General features: G+C 39.2%; 1 protein-coding gene and 1 pseudogene across 2 annotated transcripts in view; one reads left to right on the forward strand and one right to left on the reverse strand.

The window, feature by feature from the left end:
* The window catches only part of Ints4 (integrator complex subunit 4), a 123,448-nt gene that overhangs the window by 39,958 nt on the left and 58,574 nt on the right, over positions 1-24,916 (forward strand). For both annotated transcript variants that reach the window (XM_042688822.1, XM_042688828.1), the window contains exons 5-10: positions 5,427-5,612; positions 7,824-7,874; positions 9,420-9,508; positions 11,219-11,339; positions 12,086-12,157; positions 14,596-14,770. In XM_042688822.1, coding sequence (XP_042544756.1) covers positions 5,427-5,612; positions 7,824-7,874; positions 9,420-9,508; positions 11,219-11,339; positions 12,086-12,157; positions 14,596-14,770 — 694 coding nt within the window. The remainder of the gene's footprint in view (positions 1-5,426; positions 5,613-7,823; positions 7,875-9,419; positions 9,509-11,218; positions 11,340-12,085; positions 12,158-14,595; positions 14,771-24,916) is intronic.
* LOC122113582 lies at positions 20,591-21,144 on the reverse strand (annotated as a pseudogene).

The following is a 24,916-nucleotide window of genomic DNA, read 5'->3' on the forward strand; positions in this document are numbered from 1 at the left end:
CCTTATATGGATATATACCCAGAAATGGAATTGCTGGATTATAATTTTAGTTTTAATATCCTTTTTCAGTGCTATGGTCTGAATCAGTGCTATGGTCTGAATGTAGGGCCTTGTGCATGCATCCCTTATCAACAGCATCTGATGGATTTTGTTTTGCTATCTTTCTGTATATGTAGTATTCTTTGGTCCTCTTTACATACCAGTATCCCTCCTTTCCCTGCCCTACTCTTACTGCTCTCCTCCTAGACAAACCCCCCTTTTACATCCATATTCCATTGCCCTCACCATCATTTTTCCTCTGTGCTCTGTTTATAAATAAATGAGAATTGGGGGCTGGGAAGGTGGCTCAGTGGTAGAGCACTTGCCTTGCATGCATGAGGCCCTGGGTTCGATTCCTCAGCACCACATAAGCAAAAAGAAAAAAGCCGGAAGTGGCGCTATGGCTCAAGTGGTAGAGCGCTAGCTTTGAGCTGAAGAGCTGAGGGACAGAGCCCAGGCCCAGAGTTCAGGCCCCATGACCGGACCCAAAAAAAATAAAAAAATAAAAATAAATAAATGAGAATTTAAGGTATTTGGCTTTTAGAGATTGGCTTATTTCTTGCAACATGATCCCTAATTTCATCTATTTTCCTACTAATGACATTATTTTTATGACTGATTAATATTCCATGATATGTGTGTGTGTGTGTTTGTGTGAGAGAGAGAGAGAAAAAGAGGGAGAGAGAGAGAGAGAGAGATTCTTTGGTTGTTGGACACCTTAGTTTTAACACTGTATCTTGCTGTGTAGCTTTGCCTGGCCTGGAACTTGTGATCCAACTTTCTTAGCCATCTAATTTTTGTTAGGTGGTTCTCCACTTAATTTTTATTTTTAAGATGAAGTGACATAGTTCACATATTTGACCAACAAATCCATTCTCTTTCACATCAGATATACACTGAAATTGAAGTGACATAGTTCACATATTTGACCAAGAAATCCATTCTCTTTCATATCAGATATACACTGAAATTGGGGAGGTCTTCCAGTGATAAAATTTTATTGGGAAAACAAAGATCTTTTTTTTGCCTATAAGGCTTCCTTATAGTTTAACTGTTTCTTTCTGTCTTCTTCTTTTCCCTCTCTCTTTCTCTTTTGTGTGTATGTGAATGCTAGCTAGTACCAGGGTTTGAATCCAGTGCCATCTACTCTTGCTTGGTTCCCCCCCCCCCCCCCCCCACCCGGGGCTGGTGCTCTACCACTTGAGTCACAGTTCCACTTCCAGCTTTTATTGCTGGTCAGTTGGGGATAAGAGTCTCAGGGATTTGTCTTCCCAGGCCAGCTTTGAAGTGGTGTGCACCCTCAGATACTAGCCTCCTGAATAGCTTAAATTATAGGCATGAGCCATCAGTGCCCACCTCCAGTCTCTTTTTGTTCCTTTAATAATATGACAAAAAAAATACATTAAGCCGATAAAAGAGCAACTTAGATAGAAACATGCAGGGGTTTTTGGCCAGTCTTGGGGCTTAACTCAAGCCCTGGGCACTGTCCCTGAACTTCTTTTGCTCAAAGCTAGCACTCTACCACTAAGCCACATCCCTAGCCAACATGCAGCTTTTTGACACATAAAATTCTTTTTTTTTTTTTTTTTTTTGGGGGGGGGGGGGGTCCAGTCCTGGGGCCTGAACTCTGGGCCTGGGCGCTGTCCCTCAGCTCTTCAGCTCAGGCCAGCGCTCTGCCACTTGAGCCACAGTGCCACCACTTCCGGCTTTTTTCTTTTTGCTTATGTGGTGCTGAGGATTCGAACCCAGGGCCTCATGCATGCAAGGAAAGCGCTCTTATCACTGAGCCACCTTCCCAGCCCCTGACACATAAAATTCTATCCAAACAAATATTATGTGTGGTTTGTGAGAAGAGGTTATCCTTAAGAATAAATTGCTTGGGAAATGGAGCTCAGAGGACTGTGGTTCTGGAGGCTCTATCTCACTTAATGGCTGAGTGCAATGGGAAAGCACAGTGGCTGGGCCCTCATTGACACAGGAAGCATTAATAGGAATGTGGTAGCCCAGGTTGGCCTGGGCATAAAGTGAGACCCCTACCATGAAAACAACCAACTCCAAATGGCTGGAGGTATGGCTCATGTATTAGAGTGCCTGCCTAGCAAGCAGGAGGCCCTGAGTTAAAAACCCCGGTACTGCTTGGAAAAAAGAATAATTTGCAGGAAACTGAATGAATCAAGAAATTCTTTTTTTTGTTGTTGTTGGTCATGGGGCTTGAACTCAAAGGGCTCTGTCCCTTAGCTCTTGAGCTCAAGGCTAGTGCTCTACCACTAGCCACTTCCGGCCTTTTCTGCTTATGTGGTGCTAAGTAATAGAACCCAAGGCCTCATGCATGCAAGGCAAGCACTCTACCACTGAGCCACCTTCCCAGCCCAATTATTTTTATTGTAACTGTTTTCAACTTTTCTTGATATACGTAATGCTTGAGTTTTTTCCTCTATAGGGGAAGTTTCCAACTAGTTGTCTGAGTTTGTTTTTATTTTATTTTTAAATTTTATTCTAGTTTTGGTTGAGTTTGATTGTTAGTAACATTGTAGATGTGGTTTGCTTACTCTCACTCTATTAATGTAAAGAGTGGTGGCACTTTTTGGTCTGACAAAAAGTACAACACCAAAATAGCATGTTCAGACATTTGGCAACTCTTAATGATGATGGCCATGATGTAGGAAATGGCCCATAAGGGAAGTACATCATCAAATTTAATTGTTCAAGTTGTAATTGTTGAGGGTGTGAATTAGACTTTTTGGGATTAAGATTCCTGTGTTGTACATGGTTATGAGTCATTGTTGCCTGGTGACTGTAGAAACTAGGATGCTTAGTTTATTTGAAAATCAAATACATTATTTATAATTGTGATAGCAACTTTCCAGGGCTGATGATTCAGTCAACAATTTGTACTGAATATAGATAATCCACTAACCAGTTACTTTATCAATTGACAAACACCATCGTGGTCTGCTTCATTATCTGAAAGTTTCTCTTCATTTCTCAGTTTTAAACCCTTATTACATGAAAGTCATTGTAAGAGTATGTGTTTCACATTTTTTAGCCTAAACAACTTGGAGGCAACCACAGTGGCCTGCAGTAAAGCTGCTTGATTGAGCCAAATTTATAATTGGAGATTCCCACTTTGAGAGTCACCCTTCCTTCCCCCTTTGCATAGGAGTTCTTTCCTGAGATTTTGTTTGTTCCTGTCCCATTTAAGCCAGTCTGTCCATCTAACTATCCCATTAAGGCATGGCTTTCACCAACTCTAGCTTCTCACTTGGTTTACTTGGTTCACAAATTTTTCTCTGGAGCCCTCTAAGGTGAACCATTCACATGTGCTTACTACCTGTCATGTTAGAATATCCTGTTTTTAGACATGTTTGCTAGAAAGTTCATGCTATTGCTTACTTCTGCTCCTTTCAGATTTATTTTCTGTTCTTTGCCTTCGCTTACTTGCTCATCCTTTTCTTGTTTCCCGTCTCTTTCTCTTCCCTCCCCTCCTCTCCCTCCTCTTCTCTCCCTTTGTATGCTTCCTCTCTTCCATTCCTCCCCTCCTTTTCTCTTTACTTTTTTGAGACAGGATCTTGCATGTAGCCAGACTGGCTTGTAACTTTGTAACCCAGAATAACTGAACTTGTCATCTTCTTGCCTCAGTTTCTAGAGTGTTGGAATTATAGGCATGTATTACTATGCTTAATCTTTCTCTTAAGTAAGCTTTTCTTCCTTTTTTTTTTTTTCCTTTTAGGTAGGCTTTTTTTTCTTTTTCCCCTGTCTCTCATTATTGGAATCTGAACTATTGGCCTTATGCTTGCTAAGAAAGTATTCTACCTCTTGAGCCAAACCCCATCCCTTTTTTTGCTTTAGTTTTATTCATCACATATGGTCTCACACTTTTTCCCCAGGTTCATCTGAAACTATGATTCTCCTGTTTCTTAAATAATTGGAGTTACAGGGCTGGGAAGTTGGCTCAGTGGTAGAGCGCTTGCCTTGCATGCCTGAGGCCCTGGGTTCGATTCCTCAGCACCACATAAGCAAAAAGAAAAAAAGCCGGAAGTGGCACTGTGGCTCAAGTGGTACAGCACTAGTCTTGAGCTGAAGAGCTGAGGGACAGCGCTCAGGCCCAGAGTTCAGGCCCCATAACCGGACCCCAAAAAAAAAAAAAAAAAAAAATTGGAGTTACAGTAGTGTACCATCATGCCTAGCTTTAAGTAGGGTTTTTTTTTTTTTTTTTAAATTTGCTAAATGCTAGGTTCTATATGTGACTCCACAGTTACAATCGTAAGTATGTAGCCAACAAAAATGTGAACATATATAACCAAAAGCCACACAGAAGAATAATCACCGTGCTGTTATTCAAATAGTCAGACTAGAAATATTTCAAGTATCTCTCAACAAAAGGTATTAATAGATTTTGATATATTCATAAATAGAACACTATATAGTAATGAGAATGAAGTAATATTACTAGGTGACAAACCATGGATATATCTCACATATGTAACTATAAGCAAATGAAGCCAGACAAGTATAATTTATAAAGTAGGAATTAGAGTGGATCTAGGTGTTGTTAGAATTGGTGTCAACATTTTTTGGGTCAGGTTTGAACTATCCCTGAGCTTTTTTGCTCAAGGTTAACACTCTACCATTTGAGCCACACCTCCACTTCTGGCTTTTTTGGTACTTAATCAGAAGTAAATGTCTCCTGAACTTTCCTACCTCGGCTGGCTTCAAACCATGATCTTCAGATCTCAGCCTCCTGAGTAGCTAGTTACAAGCATGAGCACTGGTGCCCAGCTGTGTAAACATTTTTGGTGGTGGGGTTCCTGGAAGAAGACATGAGGGCTATGTGTTTGTCATGTTCTGCTTTTTATTTGGGTTGTTACATGTATGTATTTATTGATTTTAAAAAATATTTCTGTGTTGGAAGTGTGCTGTGGCTCAAGTGGTACAGCACTTGCCTTGAGCTGAAGAGCTGAGGGACAGCGCCCAGGCCAAGTTTAAGCCCCACGACTGTCAATAAATAAATAAATAAATAAAAAATAAATAAAAATTTCTGTGTGGGTATTAAGACTTTAAGAATTTGTACATTTTGGTCTTGTATTAAGATGTGATAGCAAATACAATGAAATTTAGGGATAAATTTTAAAGTGTCTGCTTTATACTAGCAAAGTACCGACTGTTGGAAATATAAAGGTAAAAAAAGTGGAATGCTTGTTTTCTAAAGACTCCTGTTTTTTTAGAGGCAGAGGGGCTGTAAATAGTCAAGCAACCCAATCCTATAATGCTGGTGAGAATGTGGTGATTGAAATGAGCCCTAGAGTTGATGTGGTGTTGTCTCTGGGTTTTTGCTTTGCAAGGTAACTTAATCATGGGCCTTTCTGCTTCCATTTTCCTTTGAATAGCACTTGACAGACACCTCCCACGGTGTAAGAAACAAGTGCCTGCAATTACTTGGCAACCTTGGCTCTCTGGAGAAAAGTGTTACAAAAGATGCAGAAGGCCTAACTGCCAGAGATGTCCAGAAGATTATAGGGGATTACTTCAGTGATCAAGACCCACGTGTCAGAACAGCAGCTATAAAAGCCATGGTAAGTGTGATTATTATTATTATTATTTTATTTTTTGGAAACAAATTGGGATAGTTTTGTGTTGTTTTTGTTGTGCAAGGGATTGGACCCAGAGGCTCCTGTGATTTAGATGAGAGTTCTACTACTGAGAAGTACCCTAGCGCTTTTTTTTCTTTTTTAATTTAAGAGACAGAATTTTTATTTACCATAGCTAAGATATGGAACCAACCCAGATGCCCCTCAGTAGATGAATAGATCAAAAAAATGTAGTATATTTACATAATGAAATTCTATGTCTCCATCAGAAAGAATGACATTGCCCCATTTGTTAGGAAATGGAAAGACTTGGAAATAATTATATTAAGTAAAGTAAGCCAGGCCCAAAGAAACATAGGTCCCATGGTTTCTCTTATTTGCAATAACTAGTATATGTATGAGACAATCAGAAATGGTCAGATAAGTTGATGTTAGGTGAAATGAACCCCAAGATAAGGACTCAAATGTTTTTTCTTTCTTGCTATTGTTTCTAACATATTTATAAGATGATTTCTTCGTTGCTTTGTATGTTCCTCCCCCACGATATATTCCTTGTTTTCACTGTGTTTGATGTTGATATAATTTGTGAAGGGGAAGGGAAAAAACAAATTGTTTAAATAGGGATACAGGTGGATCCATTGCAACAATGAGATGTACAAGACATTATGTTGAAAAATGAACTTTACAACTTTGGCATGGTGGGGGAGAGGGGGACAGAAAGAGGATGAGAGGAGAGGATGGGTAGGAGGGAGATGGGAGGGCAGGGATGGGAAGGGGAAACAAAGGAGGAGACAACAATGCTTGATAAGAAATGTACTCATTACCTTGCTCATGTAATTGTAACCCCTCTGTACAGTTTTCACAATTAAAAAAAAAAAGACAGAGTCTCTTAACTTTCTTATGAACCTAGCATTGTGATATGGAGCTGGGAAGCTGTAAATTCAAGGCCAATCTAGGTTACATGTAAAATTTTAGGCCAACTTGTGCTACATAGTAAGACCGTGTTTCAAAACAATTGCAAAAAAATAAAAAAGAAGCCGGGTGCTGGTGGCTCACACCTGTAATCCTACCTACTCAGGAGGCTGAGATCTGTGGATCGCAGTTCAAAGCCAGCCGGGTCAGGAATGTCTGTGAAACTTATCTCCAATAAACCACCAGAAAACCGGAAATGGCGCTGTGGCTCAAGTAGTAGAGTACTCGCCTTGAGCTGAAGAGTTGAGGGACAGCGCTCAGGCCCAGAGTTCAAGCCCCACAACTGACAATAAATAAATAAATAAGAAAGAAAGAAAGAAAGATCAGAAAAGAGAGAGAGGCAATTTAAAGATATGTCCCAAACACTTGGATTTTCCCTGCCTCAGTCTTTCAAGTAGCTGAGACTCTAGGCATGCATCACTGCATCTGACTTTTTTTTTTTCTTAGCAGTTTTCACCTGACTCTTTTAAGTTCATGCCTAGTGTTGCCTTGGATACATTCTGAATTCCCCAGCATATACCTATGTATACTTTCAGGAAGGTTTTCATGGTAGCCTCATCAAAATGAAAAACACACATTCCTATCTAATGGTATATTTTTCTTTGTGCTTCTCTAGTAGCTTTCATCTGTATCTCTGAAACATGGGAGATATAGCTTGTTCCTGTTGTCACATCCCTCTTCCAGGTATCTGGTCCCATCATAGAAGGATATGACTTAGTACTATTACAGGTAAAGTTTGTATACCTTCCATGTTTTAGAAATGTAAATGAAAGTTACAAGAATAGTGCTTTCAAGGAGGAAGTTACCTTATTCCTTGCTTTTTTTTTTGTATGCTACATCATATTCAGTGGTGAAGGCCCAGGGTCTTATAAATGCTATACTTATCTAGTGGATCTACCACTGATCTATGCCTTAGTCTTCTATCTTAGGTTTCTTATTTTTATTTCATATTCCTCTTTTCCTCTTGTTTGCCCTCATTTCCTTTCCCCCCCCTCTGCTTTCCCTTCTCCTTCCTGTCTTTGAAATCAAAGACAATATAGCACAGATTGGCCTTGAACTTCTAATCCTCTGACCTCAGAGGATTACTATATAATATATAGTGGCTCAGCTTTTAGCTAAAGGGAACCCTTATTAATGTGATATAATGTGTATGTGAAGTTTTGAGGAACATTGGAAATACTGATCTTATTAACAGTTAACTTAAGATATACTTTTATTATCTAGTTGCAGCTCCATGAAAGAGGACTGAAATTACACCAAGCAATTTATAATCAGGTACTTTAAATGATTCTTGTCTGGTAGGGGAGGAGGTTCATGAAGCAGAGATGGTGGCATACTAGTTCTCAGAACCTGAAAGCAATAAGGACCTTGGCTGGCTAATGGCAACCACATTAGTTGAGATGAATGTAAAGTCATATTCAGAACATAATTTTCAGAAAGAGAGTGTAGGGTGCTATTGAGTAGCACTTATACTTATGAAAAGAACTATTAGGAAGATTTAGGTAGCTCAATGTGAATAGTAGATTGCGTGAAGAAAAATTCAGTGTTTGGAATAAGAAAAGTGGTAGTCTTTTTATCTCTTCTGGTAGGCCATATACGGGGCACATTTTGAACATCACACTAGTAAATTAAGCTTGTTTTCGGAGGGTAACCAAGACCAGGAGATCATATGAAAAGATGTCACATGAATGTATCATTGGCAAAGAATGACTTGGGAAATTATAGAAAAGCCATTTGACAGCCTAACCAAAGGCCTTAGGGGGTGGTATTTATTTTGAAATATAATTAAATGAATCTACTAGTAGGTAATCTAAATCTATACCAAGAGATCAGATTTTGCTACTTTATTAAGAGTACCTTTTCTTTCAGGGGAGTTTACTTGTCAAGCTGCTTTGGTTTATGTGTAAACCAAATTTATTCTGTTACAAGATGAAGTAGAATGAGTACAGAATGCTTGTATTTTTGTTTCCCTAAAGGAATACTATGTGCTAAGCAAAATAGCTAAAGGAAATATGGAGAAGTAGGAGTCGGAAGAAAGATAGCTTATTCACGTGTTCAGTGGCATAAAAATGTCAGTAATCTAGGGAAGCAGTAATCTAGGGCCTAACAGTAATGGAGATGGAGTGAGAGTGAGGGTTTTAAAATTGGGATCTGTACTGACTTCAGTTTTGGTTATGTTATATTGAAAGATTGGTGGGATACCAATGAAGCTCCAGGCCATAATATTAGTTATGAAGGTCTTGAGCACAGAGAAATCTAAGTCGAAGGAGGGTGTCATGAGCCATTAATATCCAGAAGGTATGTGGTTGAAAAATATCCAGGAAGAGTGAGTAGGTTGAAATGGGTTCAGGGATTTCAGGTCATAGTGAACAGAAATGTGTACTTTGGTTTCACAGACAGGGGAAACATGTTGTGTTGGGTGTTTGAGCATGAGAGAGCAGCACTGTGGAGTTTTTTGTTTTATTTTGCCCATCCTGGGGCTTGAACTCAGGGCCTGGGCATTGTCCCTGAGACTTTTAGTGCTCAAGGCTAAACTCTACCACTTGAGCCACAACACCACTTCTAGCCTTGTCTGAGTAGTTTATTGGGGATAAGAGTCTCATGGACTTTGCTACCTGGGCTGGCTTCCAACCATGATCCTCAGATCTCAGTCTCCTGAGTAGCTAGTATTAACAGGCATGAGCCACCAGTATCCAGCTTCTCAGAGTATTTTGGTTGACATTCTTATCCAGATACCCTCTCTATTTTGAACCCCTGTCTTTGTCTTTCTATTATTTTGGAGGACATAGAACTAATAGACTTTTGAATCATTCTTTGCAGGCTTGTAAATTGCTCGCTGATGACTATGAGCAAGTGCGCAGTGCTGCTGTCCAGCTCATCTGGGTTATTAGTCAGCTGTATCCTGAAAGGTCAGTGTGGTTATAAACCAACTTTTAGTCATTGCTAACCCATTTTTCTTTCATTCTACCACACTGAAAGCTACTTCTAGAAAAGGAAGGTTTTGGGTAAATTTTTGGAAGATGGTGTGTAATACCAGAGAGTGCAGAGTACCTGGCAATCAGAACGCTTGGACATGTTTTTGTTTTTGTTTTTTGGTTGGTTGTGGCACTTGAACTCTGCGCCTGAGCACTGGTCCTGAACTCTTCACAGCTCAAGCCAAGCATCTACCACTTGAGCCACACTGCCACTTCTGGTTTTCTGGTGTTCTTTTTGGAGGTAAGAGTCTCACAGATTTTCCTGCCGGGGCTGGCTTTCAACCATAATCCTTAGATCTCAGCCTCCTTACTAGCTAGGATTACAGGCATGAGCCACTAGTATCCGACTAGGGCTGTTTTTTGTTTTGTTTTGTTTTTGGTCCAGTCGTGGGGCCTGAACTCTGGGCCTGGGCGCTGTCCCTCAGCTCTTCAGCTTAAGGCTAGTGCTCTACCACTTGAGCCACAGTGCCACTTCCGGCTTTTTTCTTTTTGCTTATGTGGTGCTGAGGAATCGAATCCAGGGCCTCAGGCATGCAAGGCAAGCGCTCTACCACTGAGCCACCTTCCCAGCCCTAGGGCTGTTTTTTATTAGAATTTTTCAGCACTTTTTTTTTCTTAGTCATTAATATTGTTCATTTTAGTTTAGTTTAGTTTGATTTGGGCCATATAACAGATAACTAAGTGAATTTCAGAGTAATGATCCCTTCTATAGTGTTTCCTTGCTTAAAAACATTTTTACAAGCCTGGCGCTGGTGGCTCACGGCTGTAATCCTAGCTACTCAGGAGGCTGAGATCTGAGGATTGTGGTTCAAAGCCAGCCCGGGCAGGAAACTCCGTGAGACTCTTACCTCCAATAAAACCACTAGAAAACCAGAAGTGGTGCTGTGGCTCAAGTGGTAGAGTGTTTGACTTGAGCTGAAGAACTGAGGGATAGCGCCCACGCCCAGAGTTTAAGCCCCACGACCCACAAAAAAAAAAAAAAAAAAATTAAATTGTTGGTTCTTGGTGACTCTATTATAATATAAATATTTATCTATTGATAGATAGGCTCCTCCTATGGGGAAAAAAAGATAGCTGTTTCTTTTCCATTAACTATCTTCCAGAAGCTAAAAGCCAGAATGAGTTAACCTAGAGGAATAGACTCCATTTATAGGTTTTATTTTTAGCACAATAATTCAAAATTGCTTTTTTTCAAAGCAGATTTGCAATTATGTTTTATATTATTCTGAGGTCTTTTATATTTATAATAGTTCAATTATAGGAGATAATAAACTTAAGGCTATAAAATATTCTGTCATTGCTAATGTTTTCCTACTTCCCTCCCTCCTTGTTTATTTCTTTGTGCTAGGAACTGAACCAAGAACTAGTATGTGCTTTACCATTGAGCTATACTTCTAGGTCCAAGGTTTTGACTTATTGATGTATCTTTGATGGATTACATACATTCATTGAAGACACTGAAAATTTGTCATGCAACTGAAACAATTGGGTCCTAGTCCCAGATTTGTTTACACCGAAATGTGTTTTATCGTCTTAGGATCTGATCTATTTAATTATAATTTCCTTGTACACCAGTTTTCATTAGTCATTTTGAGTTTATTAAACTCATATTTGTCATATGTGGTTTCTTCACTTTTAATTTAGCATTGTTCCAATCCCTTCTTCTAATGAAGAGATTCGCTTAGTTGATGATGCATTTGGAAAAATTTGTCACATGGTCAGCGATGGCTCTTGGGTAGTTCGTGTTCAAGCTGCAAAGCTATTGGTAAGTTACTCTTTCCCCACCCCTTTTGATGGTGGTACCAAGGTTTGAACTCAGGGCCGTGCACTTGCTAGGTACAGTGAGCTACATCTCCAGCCCTTTTGAATGCTAGTTATTTTTGAGATGGAATCTTGACTCATGTCCCTAAACAGGAATGTGCCTGGACTGTGACCCACCAATTTTAAGTTTCTCTTAGCTAGGATAACAGGCGGGTTCCATGGCAAACAGCTATTGGTTGAGAAGGAGGTAACTTGATTATCTCTGCTGTGCTGGTCTTGATCCTCAAGCTCACAAATAGCTCGAATTACAGGCATAAGGCACAGGCATCTGACACCTTTTATTTTGATTAAGCAGCATATACCAGGTAGCTTAAGCTTGCCTCAAATTGATCTTCTTACCTCATCCTACCACATTCTGGAACTATAGCCATCTATCACCATACCTGGCTTAAGAATAGTGTCACTGGGTGCTAGTGGCTCACACTTGTAATTCTAGCTATTCAGGAAGCTGAGATCTGAGGATTATGGTTTGAAGCCAGCCCAGGCAGGAAAGTCCATGGGACTCTTACCTCCACTTAACCACCAGAAAACTAGTACTAGCCCAGGCCCTGAGTTCAAACTCCAGGACTGGCATGAAAAAAAAAAACAAAACATAAAAAATAGTGTTTTCTTTATGCATTTAAATTGATTGCAAACTTTGAATAATAAAACTTTCAAGTCATAAAAGTTGTTTACTATGCTCCTTTTCAGGGCTCTATGGAACAAGTCAGTTCTCATTTCTTGGAGCAGACCCTTGATAAGAAGCTGATGTCAGACCTGAGGGTAACTTGAATTCTTTGTTGGTTTCTGTAATAAATGTTAGTATAGCTATATGCTGAGTTGATTTATGTATAAATTAATGTAGGGTTACTAGACTATAAGTTAAAAATCTTAGTAACTTGAACCAAATTACAAGCTACTTCATTAAATTTTGTGTTGTAATGAAATACTTTGCATAGGTTGTATTTTGCAAAGAAGCAGCAAGATTAACTTAGTATTTGTTAGAAACTCTGAAAGTCTGGCCTAGTCTTGTTTTGTGTTATAGTGTGACACCTTACAACTCCTGCTTTGGGCTGGGAAGGTGGCTCAGTGGTAGAGTGCTTGCTTTGCACACATGAGGCCCTGGGTTTGATTCCTCAGCACCACATAAGCAGAAAAGGCCAGGAGTGGCGCTATGGCTCAAGCGGTAGAACGCTAGCCTTGAGCTGAAGAACTGAGGGGCAGTGCCCAGGCCCAGAGTTCAGGCCCATGACCGAAAATAAAAAAACAAAATAAAACAAAAAAACTCCTGCTTTTCCCCTTTCCTCTGGAAGAGTTGAGAAAATCCTTTCTCTGAAGAGTAAAAGAGATGCCTCCATGGAAGCCACCCGTTTTAACTGTGATAGTTCTTTAATGTGGTTACTGAATCAAATATGACTCTGAAAAATGCTATGATGGACATTTACTATCATTACCTTAGTTTTTAGTTATAAAAGTCAGAATGGAATTGCAGTCTTAAGTAAACAGAGGAAAAGGGAAAAGCAGCTTACTTATAGTTCCACTATCCTAACACAACAACTTCAGTGACCTTGGCATCTTTTTCCCAGTTTTGTTTCTTCTGCATGCTTTAAACATTGAATCTTTCTATGCAAGCAATTTTGTAGTCCACTTAGGTTTCTCTCTATATTATGGGCTTTTGCTTGCTTGCTTGCTTGCTTGCTTGCTTGCTTGCTTCCTTCCTTCCTTCCTTCCTTCCTTCCCTCCCTCCCTCCCTCCCTTCCTTCCTTCCTTCCTTTTTCCTTCCTTTTGTGCTGATACTAGGGCTGAACTCTGTCTTGTGCTCTTGCTCAGCTTTTTTATTTATGGTTGGTACTGTACCACTTGAATGATGCTACAATTATAGCTTTTTGCTCATTAATTAGAGATGAGACTCTTGATTTTCCTGCCTGAGTTGGATTTGAACTGTGATCCTCAGATCCTAGCCTCCTCAGTAGTTGGGATTATAGGCATGAGTTACTGGCACCTATCCATATCATACTTTTTTCTATTGCCAACGTCATACTTGGCATTTTTACAAGTTTATGGTACTTTGTTTAGTAGGTGTACCATCTTTTTATCTTTTTCACTCTTTTAGCAACTTGAGTTCTGATTTTTCTACTATAAATCACATAAAGAATGTCATTCATACATATTAGCCCTTTTTTTCTTGGAATTTTCCCATAAACTAAAAATTTCAGAATGGTTTTGGAGTTGGTATTTATGCTATATGAAACATTTTCCTATATCTTTCCTACAGGGCATTGACTTGATTTGAGATTGGTACTTAAGTATTTTTTTTGATATAGCATGGCAGAAGTGTAAAGAAGGAAACATTCTTAGTTAATAGATAAATGGGAATGCGCAAGGTCCAGGCTTTATTACTGGATGAGACTCAAAACCTTCTTTGCTCGGGTTCTACATTTCCTTAGTGCTTCTGAGCTAATTGTCAAAGAATTACGGATTCATACTGAAAAGATGTATTAAAAGCTGTTCTCAGAAGCAGAGTTCTAGTTTGTTTTTATGATAAAAATCATAAATGTCAAGTATATTTACTTTTGCTAGCTATTATATTCCCTCTTTGTAATCTGTGAAGGTGAACCTTATTAGGGTTATTTGGTGAAGTGTTGCTCAAATAGACAAAACAACAAAAAAGAACAACCAAAACGTGGATATGTACAGGAAAGGCTTTGATTTTAATGAGTCTGAACAACTTGTTTCCTAGAGTGTGGATGTATTGTCTACCCAAGATACTGGAAATACATTGCCACTGTTTGTTTCTTTGTTCTCCCTCTCCTATATAGTCATGACAAACATCACTATTTGTATGATCAAGACTTTCTTTGGCTGTTTTCATCTTTTAAAGAAGCTGTTGTAGACTTGCAAGCCTTTGGTCTCATTTTAAGTTGAATTTGCATTTTTCTGCTCTGAACTTTGAGTTCTCTCAGAGAGCAGTTTTTTTTTTTCTGGTCATGGGGCCTGAACTCTGGGCCTGGGCGCTATCCTTCAGCTCTTCAGCTCAAAGCTATCACTCTATACTTGAGTCACAGCGCCACTTCTGCTTATATGGTCCTGAGGAATCGAACCTAGGGCTTCGTGTATGCAAGGCAAGCACTCTACCACTGAGCCACCTTCCCAGCCCCAGCAGTTTTATTTTTAATGTTCCCTTAAGAGTCTCATTAAGTGTTAATTGTTGTTTTCTGCAGAGGAAACGTACTGCACATGAACGTGCCAAGGAACTTTACAGTTCAGGAGAATTTTCCAGTGGCAGGAAATGGGGAGATGATGCTCCCAAGGAAGAAATAGATACAGGGGCTGTGAATTTGATCGAGTCTGGAGCTTGTGGAGCCTTTGTTCATGGGCTGGAAGATGAGATGTATGGTAAGTGTGACCCTACAATAGTCAGTACCTGTGTACTGACCTGTGTACCAATGTGTAGTGGTTGCTCTGTGTGAGGCACTGAATAAGGTGCTAAACGTACATTGTTTCATGTAGTCCTCCCAGTATTCTGTGTGAAAGAGGTTTAGAGCAGGCTTAACATTCTAGTGTTTTCATAAAATGGGAATATCAATAAGTGTCTTTGAGTTGAGATAATAACTCAGTCACTCTATATTAAGAAATGGTGTCAGCAACATTTAAACCCAGATGTATCTGACAAGCAAACCTTTACATGAAGAATAAGGATTTATTAATTTACTTACTTATTTGTAGTAATGAGAATTGAAAACAGGACCTCACACTTGCTAGGCAAATGCTCTTCCTCTTGAGCAACACCTCAGTTCTGATGAAGGCTTTTCTTTAACTTTTATTAGCATTTCTTATACTGGTTCTGAGGCTTTAACTCAGGGTCTGGGTACTGTACTTGAGCCTTTTTGCTCAAAGTTAGCATTCCACCACTTGAGCCACAGATCCACTTTTTGGCTTTTGGGTGGTTAATTAGAGGTAAGAGTCTCACAGACTTTCCTGCCTGGTTGGCTTTGAACAGTGATTCTCAGATGTCATCCTCCTGAGTAGCTAGCATTATAAGCATGAGCCACCTGTGCCCAGCACACCTGTATTTTTGAAAGATATTTTTATATCAGTAGGCCTTTCTCAGCAGTCTTCTAAAGATGTTGTTTTGTAGTTTTCTGTCAAAAAGTCTGTTCTTTTTCTTTTAGTTAGTTTTTTGACTTATATAGAGTAGTTGTACAAAAGTGTTTCAATTCCGTAAGTCAGGTTACAAGTACAATGTATCTTGATCTATGTTACTCCTTTTATCTTTCACCCTTCCATCCTACTCTCAGGTTACATTTTCTCAGCCTTTGTCTCTCCATTTGTGTGTACCCCCTCATTTTTCTCCCCCTGACCAAGAATATATTTTAGCTTCCTGGTATGTGTTTTGTTAAATGGTTCATTAATCCAGAGGAATTACACTATTTAACTTTTCCCCTACGTATTCCATCCCTTATCAATTTGTGTGTCTATACATATGACCCTGTATATGTTATTATGTATATTTGTATTTTACATCTAATTTCTACATGTGAGAAAAAATATGCACTGTTTGTCTCTCTGAGCCTAACTTCACTTAACAGGATTTGTTCTAGGTCCATCCATTTCCTTGGAAATGACATAATACTCTTTCTGACAAACAAGTAAAATTCTGTTGTATATATGTATCACTTTTCTGATCCACTCATTCATTGTAGAGCACCTGGACTGTTTCCATAAATTGACTGTTGTGACTAGTGCAGAATTTTATATAAGATGTGCAAGTGTCTTTACTGAATTCTGACTTGTGTAATGTCCTGGATAGATATACAAGAGTGTTGTCACCGGTTCAGAGAGCAGTTCTAAGTTTAGTGTTTTTGAGGAATCTTTACATTGCCTTCTGGTAACTTCTTTAGTAACTGTGTCTTTTGCCGTACAGAAACTTTTTAGTTTGATGCAATCCCATTTGTTGATTCTCCAATTTGCTGAACCTCTGGGACTCAGAAAGTCCCTGCTTTACACCATGAAGTTCTAATGTTTCTCCTACTCTTTCCTGTAGTAAATTCAAAGTTTCAGGTCTAATGTTGGTCTTTGATCCTTTTTTTTTTTTTTTTTTTGGTGAGGGGGTGTTGGTCACAGGGCTTGAACTTTAAGCCTGGGCTCTTTCCCTCAGCTCTTCAGCTCAAGGCTAGTGCTCTACCACTTGAGCTACAGTACCAGTTCCTGTTTTCTGGTGGTTTTATTGGCTATATGAGTCTCACAGGGTTTCCTGCCCAGATTGGCTTTGAACTGTGATCCTCAGATCTCAGCCTGTTGAGTAGCTAGGATTACAGGCGTGAGCCACTGGTGCCCAGCTAATCCATTTTGAGTTGATATTAGTGCAAGGTGCCAGACAAGGGTCCAGTTTTCCCAAAACCATTTGTTGAGGAGGCTGTCTTTATTCCAATGTAAAGTTTTGGCTTCCTTGCCAAATATCAGATGAATTTTATTTCTGGATCTTCTAGTCTAGTCTCCTGGTCTTTAGGCCTATTGGTGTGCCAATACCAAGTTGTTTTTGTTATAGCTCTGTGGTAAAGTTTTAGGTATGTAATTGTAATACTTTCAGAATTGCTTTTTTTTTTAACTAGATTTTCTTTGCCTATTTGGGGCCTTTTGTGGTTGCATATGAATTTTTTGATGGTTTTCCTTATTGGTCAAGAATGACATTGAGATTTTGATGGGTATTACATTGAATTTGTAGGTTGCCTGTGGCAGTGTGGCCATTTTTACTATATTAATTCTGCTGATCCTTAAACATGGGAGGGAGGTCATTCACCTCCTGGTTTCTTCTCTGATTTTTTTTTTTCTTTTTCTTTTAGCATTTTGCCATTGCTAGCAAAGCAGTCTACCCCTTGAGGCATGCCTCAGTCCATTTTGCTTTAATTACTTTTTAAATAGAGTCTCCACAGTTCTTCTGTTTATGCTTTCTACATAACTGAGATGACAGGCTCATGCCACCATGTTCAGATTTTTTTTTAAATTGGTTGAGATGGGGGTCTTACGAACTTTTAGCCTAGTCTAGCTTAAACTATAATCTTTCTGATCTTTGCCTGCCAAAGTGCTAGCATTACATGTGGAGGTATTGTGGTCTACTTGGTGTCATTTTTATCTCTGTTCCACTTTCTGTATAATGGATCTTACATTTTTTTCCTCTAAAGGTGATACTAAGTTTTCTTTTTTATAATATACCTTGGTGGAGTTTTCTTTATGTTTCTTAGGCTTGGAGTTTGTCGCATTTTGGAAAAATTTTAGCTATTCTTTAAATATTGTTCTGGTTTCATGGCCCTTCTTGTATTGTAATCACATATACATTTAGGTCCTGAACTTTTCCTTCAGTGTTTTGTTTCTTGTAGGTTTTTTTCCCTTTGTGGTTCATTTTGGGTGGTAGCTCTTGCTTTGTGTTTGAGTTTACACTTTTCTTCTGCAGTATCTAATCTGATGTTTATATCTCATTCAATGTATTTTTTATTTCAGATATAGTTTTCTTTTTCTTTTTTCTTTTTTTTGAGTTAAGATCAATGTTGAGGTCTGCAAGGTGGCTCAGTGGTAGAGTGCTTGCCTTGTATGCATGAGGCCCTGGGTTCAATTTCTCAGTACCACATAAGCAGAAAAAGCTGAAAGTGGTGCTATGGCTCAAGTGGTAGAGCACTAGCCTTGAGCTGAAAAGCTGAGGGACAGCCCCCCAGGCCCAGAGTTCAAGACCCAGGACCAACCAAAAAAAAAAAAAAAATCAGTGTTGAGATCTATTTAGGCTAGATGTAGATCTATGTAGGCTATGTAGGCTACATGTGTTTTTCCTGTCTCTGTGTTCAAGGGCTACTATTAGACACATGTACAATCAGGCCAGACTCAGCTGAGCTTTTTAACCTTAGATATTCAAGTTTTTAGTGTTTTTGTTTTGTTTTGTTTTGTTTTTTTTCCCCAGAGCTATGGACCACATTCAGGGTCTTATACTTGCCAGGCAAGTACTCTTCCACTTGAGCTAAATCTCCAACCCCCCATTTTTTTTTTTCTTCTCTGTTGTGTCTATTTATTTGTGTGATTTCTAAGTTTGTGTATTTATTTATTTTAAAGACAGTATTACTATGTAATAGCCCAGGTTGGCATTGAACTTGTGATCTTCCTGTCTTAGAGTCCTCAATGCTGTGATGACAGGTGTGTATCTCCATGCCCAACATTATTTAGCTTGTAATTAGCATATAAGAAACACACATATTTCAGAAATTGCTTATATTTAGATATCCAGATTTAAACATAGGAACATATAAAAAATTGTGTGTGTGTGTGTGTAGAGAGAGAGAGAGAGAAAGAGAAAGAGAGAGAGAGGGAGGGAGAATGAGAATGGAAATTTGAACTCAGGGTACTACTTGGGTGCTATGCCTTAGCTTTTCCCTCAAGACTTGTGCTCTATCACTTGAGACATAGCTTCAGCTTTTTGCTGGTTAATTAGACTTATGCATCTCATGGACTTTTTTTTTTTTTTGGGTCTGGTAGTTGGGCCTGAACTCTGGGTCTGGGCACTGTCCCTCAGCTCTTCAGCTCAAGGCTAGCACTCTACCACTTGAGCCACAGCGCCACTTCGGCTTTTTTCTTTTTGCTTATGTGGTGCTGAGGAATCGAATCCAGGGCCTCGAGCATGCAAGGCAAGCGCTCTACCACTGAGCCAGCTTCCCAGCCCATCTCATGGACTTTTATGGTCTGGATTTGAATGGTGATCCTTAACTCTTAACCTCCTTAGTAGCTAACTTTAGATAACTTAGCTAACTTTTAAACTTTTAATATAATATGAAGCTGTCATCAAGGCCAGGTGCCAGTGGCTTACGCCTATAATCCTAGCTACTTAGGAAGCTGAGATCTGAGGATCATGGTTCAAAGCCAGCCCGGGCAGGAAAAGTCCATGAGACTCTTACTCCAATAAGCCACCAGAAAAGTGGAAGTGGCTCAAGTGGTAGAGCGCTTGCTTTGAGCTGAAGAGCTGAGGGACAGTGCCCAGGCCCAGAGTTCAGGCCCCACGACCGACAAAAAAAATAAAGCTGTCATCAAGTTTTCTTTTTTTCTTTTTTTTTTCTCTCCAACAGTGTTTATTCTCTTTTTTTTTTTTAATTTAAATTTTTATTTTTTGTGAACATACTGTACAGAGGGGTTACAATTACATGGGCAAGATAATGAGTACATTTCTTATCAAGCATTGCAGCCTCCTCCTTTGTTTACCCTTCACATCCCTTCCCAGCCCCCCCCCCCCCCCCCCCGCCCTCCCACCCAATCCCCCCCCCCCCCACCGCGCCAAAGTTGTAAAGTTTGTTTTCGACATGACAACTTGTACTTCTCATAGTTGCATCGGGTCCACCTGTATCGTTAAACGACTTGTTTTTCCCCATCTCCTCCACAAATTATACCGACATCTGTCATCAAGTTTTCTATACTATCAACATTAAATTACAGTTGCTTTGGAGCCTAAATCAAATGGTTTCAAGTAAGCCTATAATATAACTAAGAAACACCTTTCTTTATCATACATGCAAATTAGTTCTTCATATATAGGTCTATGTTATAAGTTCTAGGTTACCAAGTTCTGAAAGTCACTACTCAAAGGCTTATAATATAGTCCTAAGAGATGAGAAACCAGGACAAGTTTTCTTTTATATGCTAGTACTAGGGCTTGAACTCAGGACTTCAAACTCCTGATTGCCTTTTTTCATTCACATCTTTTGCTTTACCAGTTGAGCAACACTTCTAGTTCTGACTTTTTGTTTGTTAAGTGGAAATAAGAGTCTTCAGGGCTGGGTGTTGGTGGCTCATGCCTGTAATCCTAGCTACTCTGGAGGCTGAGATCTGAGGATCACAGTTCAAAGCCAGCCTGGGCAGGACAATCTGTAAGACTCTTACATCCAGTTAACCACCAGAAAACCGGAAGTGGTGCTATGGCTCAAGTGGTAGAATGCTAGCCTTGAGCTTAAGAGTTCAGGGATAGTGCCCAGGCCCAGACTTCAAGCTCCCCCCTTACCCCCGCCCCCCAAACCCCACCAAAAAAAGAGAAAAGTCTTAAGGGATGGCATCAAACCTCAATTGTTATATTTTGACCTCCTGATTAGCTTCAGGATTACAGGCAAGGCCTATGTGTAAATATGTTAGGGGAAAAAAAAATACAGCCACCCTTCCCCTGAAAGAAGCAGTCACCAGTTCCACCTGAATTCATTTTATCAGTCTCTTGTACTCAGGTAGGAGCTTTTCCAGAAAGAGAGTTTATCAAGATAGAGAAAGCCATTTTCAGAGAAACTTATTTTAAACTTGATGGTGAAATGACCCTTTCACATGGTGGACAGTGAATTGATATGTTTTCATTTAGTAAACACTTGACATTTCCACTCCCAGCAGTCTATCCTGGGTGAGATGCGAGGACTACAGTTCTGTTGTCAAGGCAGTTCTATTGTCAAGAGTGAATATTAGCTTTTGGGAGTCACTCAGTGCTTCCACAAGCCATATGTCTACGTATGTGAAGAAGTCTTTTCCTTAGTGAAAACAACATGGTCTTTCTGATTAAGACCTGGAATAGAATCACCTATGATGGGGTTAATGTGTCCTGGCTTCATCCTGGTTTTTGGCTTCCTTCCTTATTATCTGTTGGCCATGCTTTTGCATTATGAGCTTCTAGAATCTTCTTCTAAACTATTTTCTTTCCACTGCAGCTTTTAAAATCTATCTGTGGGACTGATCCATTTCCCATGGCCCTGATATTCCACGTGCATTTCTAAATAAACTTTTTTAGTTCTTCCTGGGTGGTATTAGGATTGACTCTCATAGCATTATATTAAGGAGATTCTTTTATCACTTTTTATAGTGGGTAAGTTGACTCTGCCAGAGAGGGAGCAGGAAGGAGTATATAGCTGTGTGTGATTTGGGAAGCTACTGCTCCTCCTCCTCTCACCAAGCATTCTAGAAAGTTCTGCTTCCTGGTAGTTTTTAACTAGATGTTAGTCATTGTGCATTTTACTTTATTTAATATACTGAACATTGTTTTATTCCTGTAAATATACTTGGGCCTCATTCTGGGATGCAGTTTGCTCAGGTCATAATTTTAAGCTTTGTCAAGCAGAACAAAATTATTTAATCTAGAATTTATTTTTCTGTAATATTGAAACAAAACTCATCTGAATAAACTATTATATGTCCAGCTGAGCTCTGGAGATTGTTCATCCCTGTGGGTGGTTCTATTCCAGGTGTTAGTTTCCTCATAGATCAGAATTCAGCTGAGGTCCAAGTATAACTTGCTGCCAGTTTTCTAAACTTTATCTTTCTATGTACTTCTTTTCTTTCTGATGCTTTGCCATAAGAATTCTAGCCAGATTGGCCTCTCTACACTCCTGGCTCTGTCTTCTCAAGTCAAGAAGACCTGTAGTCTGGTAGTTCTCTAAACATTAAACTGGTATAATTACAGAGTTTACCTTACTAATTCTCATCTCTCATGAATCACATCTTTCATTATATAATGTCCAAAGTCTGGATATTGTTGCTTCATATACGTTCATGCACCACGTAATTGTTAAGCTCCACAATGGACTACATTGTTATTGTATCCCATAAGTTTACAGTGGAGCTGAGAAACTTCTGTTAGTGAGCTGTACCCATCATGATGTCAGCACAATTCATTACTCATGTGTTTGTGATGATGCTGGTTTGCACTGCCTACTTTACTGCCAATCAATATAGCACGTGTTGCTGACCACAGGTGATTCATATCTATAATCTTAGCTACTCAGGAGGCTGAGATCTGAAGATCAGGGTTCAATAGCAAGTTTGTGAGACTCTTACTGCCAGCCAACAACCAAAAACCTGGAAATAGAGCTGTGGCTCAAGTGGTATTCTTGAGTGAAAAAGCACCCAGCACCCAGCACTGAGTCAAAAAAAAAGAATTTATGGCACATGCAGTTTGTGCAGTGTATATATCCGCTGATAGCAGTAAGAAACAAATAGGTTACTCATTTATCTATTTGTTGTACTTTGTAATCATTATTTTAGAGCATACTCCTGCTTATTAAAAATAGTATGTCATGGTATGGCTCATTCATTTTGTGTTACCTGTGTCTCTTTTTTTTTTTTGGTCAGTCGTGGGGCTTGAACTCTGGGCTCTGGCGCTGTCCCTCAGCTCTCCAGCTCAAGGTGAGCGCTGTACCACTTGAGCTACAGCGCCACTTCCGGTTTTCTGGTGGTTTATTGGAGATAGGAGTCTCACGGTCTCTCTTGCCCGGGCTGGCTTTGAACCGTGATCCTCAGATCTCAGCCTCCTGAGTAGCTAGGATTACAGGCGTGAGCCATCAGCGCCCGGCTTACCTGTGTCTCTTGATTACATCCAGCAACTTCAAGTTGTTAATCTGACCATCTAGATTTCTTTTATTTTTTATTGTAAAAATATGTACAGCTGGGCATTGGTGGCTCACACCTGTAATCCTAGCTACTCAGGAGACTGAGATCTTAGGATCACAATTCAAGGACAGCCCGGGCAGGAAAGTCCATGAGACTCTTCTCTCCAATAAACCACTCAGAAAACCGAAAGTGGTGCTGTGGCTCAAGTGTAGAGTGCTAACCTTGAGCTGAAGGGCTGAGGGACAGCACCCAGGCCAAGAGTTCAAGCCCACGACTGACAACAGCAAAACAAAACAAAAAAAAACTAAGCACAAAGGTGGGTAAGTGACTAAGTCAGGATCAAACCCCTCACCTCTCCCAGCCCCAGTGTAGCAGATTCCCTTTCTTTTCCCTGAACCTCTAAGGAATGTGTGATATATTTCCAACATTCCAAAAAGTCCAGTAGAAAATATGTTATACTTATCTGTATTTAGGTTGTACAGGCAGTTAAAACACCAGATTTCTTTGCTTCTGCTTGAAGTTTCATCAGTGCAGGCCATACTCATTATCTAATCTCATGTTGATCAGAAATTCCTTGGTGATTCTCTTGGTAGACTTCAAAGGTTATGCATGAGTCAGTGTGATGTAATGGATAAAACCTTAGGAAGAAGACCCAGCAGTATATATGGCTTACTTTATGCTAGCAATTTCATGCTTAAATCATCTTATGAAGAAAATCTTTCTTATGAAGAAAATCTTTCATAATTACCAAGTTCATAATTACCAAGAAGTCTGAATCATCTACTCTTAATGTAATAATTCTACTTGTAAATTGTTCATAAAGCCTTTCTTACATAGATACCACACAATTTGTGAATTTTAACCACGAAGTTGGCTTGTTTGGTTGGTTTCAATTCTGTTGTAGAACCATTTGAGAACTACTTATGAGCATTGTCTGTATATTATTTATCTCTCTTCTCTGTCTCCTTGCAATTACCACATGGGTTGGCATTGCCTATTGGGGGACATTTATCATATATTGTATAAATAAACAAAGGGCTTTCTGGGCTCAGTGGCATTACTGTTGGTGTTCTGAGCCCACAGAGAGGCAAAGATATGCCTATATTTTCAAGGTGCTCACAAAACCCATGCTTTTGGCCTTGCTTATATTGCTTTTAACATTCCAGCCAATGTATTGTATCCATTACCTTCATTGTTTCATTGGTCTGGACAACTCTGAAGGAAATAGGTATTAACTCCACTTAACCAATGAGAAAATTCAGGTGCCAGGAAATCAAGTTACTTATACAAGACCACCTTCAAATTGGGTTACATTTCACAATTTGCTTTGAGACCTCTGTCATCCTAAGCATGTACTGTTAACCACATGACACTAGTCTGAAATTCACAGACCTGGTGCTAGCTCTATCTTTGTCTTCAGTTACTTTGAAAACTGAACTCGGTTCACTTTGCTAGATGTTATTTCTAAAATAGTAGTGATATTTAGCCTATTTTAATTTTAATAATCAGATTATTTATTTACTGACTTAAAAAAATCCAAATGGCCAATAAACTTTATCCATTAGAAAAATGTAAATTAAAACTATATAGATATTACTTCATGCCGCCAAAATTGTTAAAATTTGAAAGCATGGTAATACTAATGGTTGGTGAAGATGTGGAACAAAAGAATATCCCACCTCCTCACATTTCAAAACTCTCTAACAGCTATGAAGTTTTATCACCTAGCACTTCTACAACTAAAAGACTTGTATGTTGCCCTCAAAACATGTGCATGGTAGCCAAGTGTTGAATCATTAGTATTTGTTGATTACAGCATATTAATATGATAAATATTATACAGTGCTAAAATGAAAGCGCTCATATATATGTATATATGAGAAGGGGAGAGGAGGGAATATATACATATAAATATACACACATACATACATATATATTGTGAAGGAGGACAGACATAGGTGAAAATATACTATACATATATATCAAGTTCATGTTAAGAAAAAACTAATTTGTTATTTTGAAAGCTAAGGTGACATTATCTAAGTTGAGAATAGGGATTTTAGTGATGGACAGAAGTTGTTGGAGCCTCTGGGAGAGCTAGTAATACTCTATTTCCTTATCTGAAAGTTAGTTATATGAGTGTGTTGACTGAAAATT

Source organism: Dipodomys spectabilis, unplaced genomic scaffold, assembly GCF_019054845.1.
Source record: "Dipodomys spectabilis isolate Male_0828 unplaced genomic scaffold, ASM1905484v1 ptg000003l, whole genome shotgun sequence".
NCBI lineage: Eukaryota > Metazoa > Chordata > Mammalia > Rodentia > Heteromyidae > Dipodomys > Dipodomys spectabilis.